Raw genomic sequence first — 5,997 nt, 5'->3', positions numbered from 1 at the left:
TGACTGTCACACGTTTTTCTTTTTTAAAAAAAAGTCAATTTCTTAAAGTTTTATCGAAATCAATTCGATTTATTTTTGTTGTTTCACCAAATTGTCCAGGTCAATTGCCATGGTCATCCTCTGTTGTCCCACAGCGCCCCACAGTGGCCATCATCGCCACAGAAAAAAAAATCAATAGTATGTGTCTGCAGTACCGGAGGCTGCAGTTTCAGGCGGCTACAGCACCACCTAACGACTTGGATGACCAGAGAGACTGCATATTCTAACTTTTTTAATTGAACATTTCTTACAGCTAGATAAACTAAAAACTAACTGCATTATGAAGTAAAGGGTTATTCCACATGTAACTCAAGCATTCATCATTTCTTTAAATTCAAAAACAAAATTAATTTCGCATTCAGTGCTGTACTCACATTCGAGTATTTGGGTCGGTACTGCAGACACCCCCTTTTTAAAAAAACAAAACAAAAACCCGACTGCTTAAATACTGAATAAAACCAGCTTAAAAGTACAAAGTGCAGGTGGTGATGTGAACAAGATGCTACGTTCACGTGCTGTGAGAAATTTGATATGCACCGTATCGTGATATGAATACAAGCAAACATTTATTTCATTTCACGTCGTAGAAAGTTTATTCACATAAGAAAAAAATAACATGATTATTATTATTTATAGCATGCTTATTGTTCATTTATCAAACTGCAGTTCCAGGAAAAAAGTAAACTTTCGTCAAAACGCCGTTGGGTCATTGAACGCAGCACGGTGGCGTTCATCAGTTTCTCTTCTTTTCTGCTGAATACGAATAAACATTCACCGTAGTGGATTTCTTGAGATATTTTTCAGTAAGTTTTATTTGCATTTCAAATTCTACTTCATCAACGCTTTACAGAAGCAAACATTATTATATTATAACAGTTTTAATTCCAAGCTAATAAGAGTTAGCTTAATTTAATGGTAAATTAGCTTGATTTAGCAGTAGACTAGTGTAATTTACCAATTATTGAAGATATCTGTAAGTTAACTTGGTTTTAAGTTGCTATTTTACATTCTGTATCTGATTTATCTGATCCAAGAAGGTATACATTATCCAACAAATAAATAAATGTTAAACTTAAACTTTACATGAAGAACCTCAAAAATCATTAAAATGATTATTAAAACTAACCTTGTGCTGTGCCCATGCTCACATTGAAGTAAATGAAAAATCTTTAAATATAAATATGTTGGTAATATTACTAGTGAATAAACATGAGAAATCATGTTCTTAATATTGATTAAAATAACTGTGAGTACCGTTTAAATCAATGAACGTGTCAGATATTAAAATATTATGTTTTAGTCTGCATAATGATTAGGTTTTTATTCATCAACCTAGGTTTTTGCTGTTGACTACCTTCTAATGTTCATATTTATGTTTGTGTGTGTCTCTTGCAACATTGGACACATGACAAAGATGGCATCGTCCAAATATAAGGATTTAGTCTGGAAAAGGAAAAGGCTAGATATGGTTATTAGCTGCCTGAGGAAGGAGAATGCCTGCCTGAAAAAGGCCCTGGTCGAGTTATCTCGTCAACATTCGAAGCATCTCAAGCTAGTGCAGGTGAATATACTCAAAATGACACTTACTGTACTGTAACATCCACCTAATGAGGTTTAAGGGGAGTACTGTTGTGCACAATGTTTGTTGGATCAGGGAAGGTGTTTTTTTACAGTATATGAGCATTATTGAAACCACTTTCTCCTCTTGTCTGTTGGTAGAGATTTATCTCTCTTCAAACTGTAAGGATGGAGAACTCTCAGCAGCTGATGGATGAACATAATAAGACCGCTTCACCACCAGTGCTGAGTAAGAAAGGGCCAAACCTGATGGAGGGAGTGAATAAAGACAGGGTATCTGCTTACGCCAGAGAGATGGAAGAAATCAAGAACAAGCTTGTGAGCCTCTCAGCTCGGTGTCAAGATCTTGAGAACAAAGTTAAAGGAAAGAAGGTAAAAAAAATGATGGCTCAAGTTTTTCTTAATGGCAAGACATTAAATGCATGTTCAGTGTAGTCATGCACCTTTTTTTTGTAATAGTGTCAATTACAAATTATAATCCCCAATTTTCATGGCAGACATTTAGAATTTGCATTGTGTCTCAAGAGGGAGCCAGCACAAACACACCATTTTTACATGTGCTTTACCTTCTGTGGCAGGTCAAAATATCTTCTGTCTGTTGCCAATTGTAGAGCGTTTGATTTGAATGATGCCTATCTTGTGTGATAGCATCTCTATACCACTAGATGGCAGCCCTTGTTGATAAATGTCAGCCTCCTCACACTGTTTTCCATTAAAACAAAACTTCCATATACAGCGCAAACACCCATCTCAGTGCATTTGGTCTCAACATTGTAATGCTTTTAAGTGAATTGGTTTTCACAGTATCTGTAAGCATGTGTTGTATTTTATTGTTTTCTATCAGGAGTCGGATGAACAAGGCTCAAACTACACACAAACAGAGCTTGAAAATCACCTCAGAGATGTAAGAGCTTTGTTGATGACGGTCAACAAACTTCTGTTTCTGACTTCATGTGAACCCGAATCCACCTATATTCTGTTACTGTTTAGTCACTACTGTTTACGTGCACATTTGTCTGTCAGTAAGACCATGCGTCTATGTACTGTGTACTTGTCTTGTGGAGTGTTTGTGCATTTGACCCACCCTCTGGCACAAGTCTTGTTTCCCTCTGTCTCTGTTATGTGCTTCTCATTCTTTCTTTTTTTTCACTCTCCCTGAGGCCTTGGAGAAGAGCAAGCACTTGCTGGAATACGACCAGCAGAGAGAGGCCTGTGTGAGGGCAGTCATGGCCAGAATGTTATGGCTGGAGAGGCAGCTGAATGAAGCCAATCAGGCCCGCTCAAATCAGGACAATGAAGACCATTCAGATGGTGAGCCAGAGGGGCAGTGGGCAGTGGGCACTCAACACTGGGGCAACAGGGGGCAACAGACTGTCACAACAAGGTTGTTTAGATATCTAGATTACACTCGAGTAGCCTGCTTTCAGTCAGTAGATTTTTTTGCAGTTTCAAGACAGTGTCATCTTTTGACAAGCATCTCACCACAGACAACACAGACGTGACAAAAATAATAAAGAGGGAAATAAAAAGTAAAATGAGTGACATCAAAGTGCTACAGGCTCCACTAATAAAGACTTAAAATAGAAATAAATAACAGAAACCACTGGACCAATACTAGAATAAATAATATGGCAATATTATTTATTCCATATTTCACAGCTTTATGTGGTATTCACAATGCATTTGCATTTGAAAATGTGTTTCTTTTCTTGTTGTCGCTCTTTGTAGAGAAATGGAAAATGTGCCAGATGCAGGAGTTTTATGAAAGACTTCTACAGAAAGCCAAAGAAGAGCTGGACGTGCTCAGGGAGCAGCTCAACCTCTCCAAACAGAATCTGACAACAGCTCAAAAGTGGTTTGTCCACTGTTTGTAAACATACATGTCAGAATTCACATTCAAACATGGTGAAGGTGATGGTGTAAGTCAGCTACGTGACGGATGAGTTGATGTGTAGGGGCAAAGAAAGGGAGATGGAGGTGGAAGAGCTCAAGCAGCAGCTGCATGATCATTGCTCCGAGTATGAAGTCAAACATCTGTCAGAAAAGACCGAAGACCTTGAGTACAGACTGCATAAAGAGAAGCGTAGGACAGCGACCTTTGAGCTGCAGGTGTGTCTATTTTTTTCACCCCAGACAGAATAATCTCAATTTTACCTTAATTATGCAAGGCAAATTGAAAGTAAGTTTATCTGTTTTCAGATTAAACTCCTTCAGAAGTATCTGCTTAACTCTCACCGTGGAGACCAGGAAAGGATTGCAGACCTGGAGGCAAAGGTACAACGCTCTTAATTGGCTTTTAATTCAATGGCCTTGGTTATTTACATATTGAAGACTCAACAACATGCAATATTATGTCTTTGCTTGAAAAGGAAAATCACCTTTCACATGTTAACCAGAAAAAATATGCCCTCTAAACCTCTGCTTTATTTTGAGTGCAATGAGAAATTTTGAATTTTAGATCACTTGATTTGTTACATCAGTAAATATTTTCCTGACAAGTTAATAGTCTCAATCTCTAGTTTCAGCTGTCCTTCAAAAGTACATGATATCAGTGTCGTAAATTATGTTCCCATAGAGAGGAAAATAGATGATAAAGCACAGCGTATATGGACACCAGTGTGATTGACATCTAGTACTGTCCAAGAAGTGCCTGTTGTGCAGATGTGAATTATAAGTGTCAGAAACTGACACGGCACCAGTCAATGTGTCGTGTCAAATCTTTTTGCTTCAAAATGGTACTCAACTTAGCAACTGGAAGACTATGTACACTTTGTTTTTACATTCTATGGGTGAGAGGCACTTAACAAAGCAAATGGTCAGATTCCTGACAAAACCGATGCATAAAAAGTAAACATTAATTAAGCAAAGGAATAGATTAACAATTAGTGTAAACTGTGAGCTGCATATGTAGTTTTTGGGCACTGAATTTTTTTATGGGGCAATTGTAAGCAAGCAATCGCTTATTTACACATCTTAATGAATGTAAGTTCAATATTCTTTAGCCTCATGTGGATCTCTCCTGAGGGCTGATATGTCAATGTTGCATTATGGTCACTAGCTATCCTTTAATCCTCCTTGTTTGTGTCTACTGTTTGGTGTAGAGTAAACAGTATACAGCATTTTTTTTCACAGAAAACTTCTACCTGCCTGAACCAAGTTTGTGTACAGCAGCAGAGTGACCTAGAAGACCGAAATAATGATCTAAAATAGGCTAAAAGGCTTCAGTAGCCAATAAGATCCATGTATTCTGTGACCCTCTTGTACTTTGCACTCGCTTTACTGTCCATTCATTCAAAATCCTCCCTTCTTTCCAGCTCTCCAGTCTGAAACCCACCTCCACCAGCAGAAGTGTACTCAATGAAAGCTTCCTGAATTGTCCTGGCTGCCTGGCCCAGTACCCTGCCAGTCACTACCAAGACCTGATCAAACACATGGAATTCTGTCTTGATTGAGCCGAGCCTTAACCTCCCTTGGATCTGGACCTGTAAGACTGACTCTTACAGCTGTTTATCTAATCTATCTAATAATAATTCACTGTTCAATTACTGAGGGTGTGATTCTTAATTTTCTGCAAAGATCCATGGATGCTACATTCCACTAGTAGTTCCCTCATTGATAAGCCTTCCCAACTAATTTCTACCATAAAAGCTATTAACATTGTTGTCCAATCACGCTGCTATAGCCTATTTGCCTCCTCCCACCTCGCACACTGTTCAAACCAGATGAATATAGCTTAAAACAGCTTGTGTAAGTTAATCCCTTCCCACTGCTATTTAAGGACATGGATTAGTATAGCTAGTCAACAATATGACGAGTCAAAGATTTGTGCAGTGGCCGTAGACTTTGAAAGGGAAACATGACACCTAGGGTTGACCTTGCCTGTCGGCTTTAGGACAAAATGCTAATATGGTTGAACCCCCTGTACTTTTCAGGAACATTTGATATGAAAGCATCTTTGTGGAAATTTAGGGTGCAAACTTTGACATTGTTTGAATAAGATGTGAAAATGATACAGATAAAATAGTTGTTTCCACCACTCTCTTATTAGTGCAGTTACGCCCACTGAACAGTTACTGCACTAGTGACAAAAATACTGTCAGAGAAAAGACACTATACATCTAGTTGTATATTTTTCGAGCGCTATCCAGAGAGGAAACCCCTATTTTTAGCTTAAGCGTCAACGCTGAATGCATTAAACGTACACACAGAGTAAATAAAAGTGGCAACTATTTAATTGGAGCTTTACGGCCAATTTAGGATTTACACAGATTTACTCTTCAACAGGTGCACAGTTCATGCACAAACCCATTGAAGATTACACCTTGGATTAAAGCCCCCGGGAAGTCATCTTAATCTCAGTCAACAACACTATCGTGTGCT

General features: G+C 38.2%; 1 protein-coding gene across 2 annotated transcripts; it reads left to right on the top strand.

Annotated features, from left to right (window-relative positions):
- Nucleotides 1–751: 751 nt before the first annotated feature.
- LOC131474366 (centrosomal protein of 55 kDa-like) lies at nucleotides 752–5,114 on the top strand. 2 transcript variants are annotated; one of them, XM_058652183.1, is made up of 9 exons: nucleotides 752–842; nucleotides 1,454–1,600; nucleotides 1,759–1,989; nucleotides 2,462–2,521; nucleotides 2,778–2,928; nucleotides 3,346–3,472; nucleotides 3,573–3,726; nucleotides 3,817–3,891; nucleotides 4,932–5,114. In XM_058652183.1, the coding sequence occupies exons 2-9, from the start codon at nucleotides 1,454–1,456 to the stop codon at nucleotides 5,067–5,069; spliced, it is 1,083 nt and encodes a 360-aa protein (XP_058508166.1). In that variant the 5' UTR covers nucleotides 752–842; the 3' UTR covers nucleotides 5,070–5,114. The 2 variants fall into 2 exon arrangements, with proteins under 2 accessions (XP_058508166.1, XP_058508165.1); XM_058652182.1 differs by lacking the exon at nucleotides 752–842 and having other exon boundaries at nucleotides 1,410–1,600.
- Nucleotides 5,115–5,997: the final 883 nt, after the last annotated feature.

Source organism: Solea solea, chromosome 15, assembly GCF_958295425.1.
Source record: "Solea solea chromosome 15, fSolSol10.1, whole genome shotgun sequence".
In the NCBI taxonomy this organism is placed as follows: Eukaryota; Metazoa; Chordata; class Actinopteri; order Pleuronectiformes; family Soleidae; genus Solea; species Solea solea.
This window is presented reverse-complemented; position numbering and strand designations above follow the sequence as displayed.

What these genes read in the sequence shown, in the direction of transcription:
- LOC131474366 (XM_058652182.1), top strand. Translation starts at nt 1,412, where the DNA reads ATGTTTGTGTGTGTCTCTTGCAACATTGGACACATGACAAAGATGGCA. An exon ending in TTGAAAATCACCTCAGAGAT is followed by an intron (nt 2,522 to 2,777) that starts GTAAGAGCTTTG and finishes ACTCTCCCTGAG; the next exon opens with GCCTTGGAGAAGAGCAAGCA. An exon ending in CTGACAACAGCTCAAAAGTG is followed by an intron (nt 3,473 to 3,572) that starts GTTTGTCCACTG and finishes GTTGATGTGTAG; the next exon opens with GGGCAAAGAAAGGGAGATGG.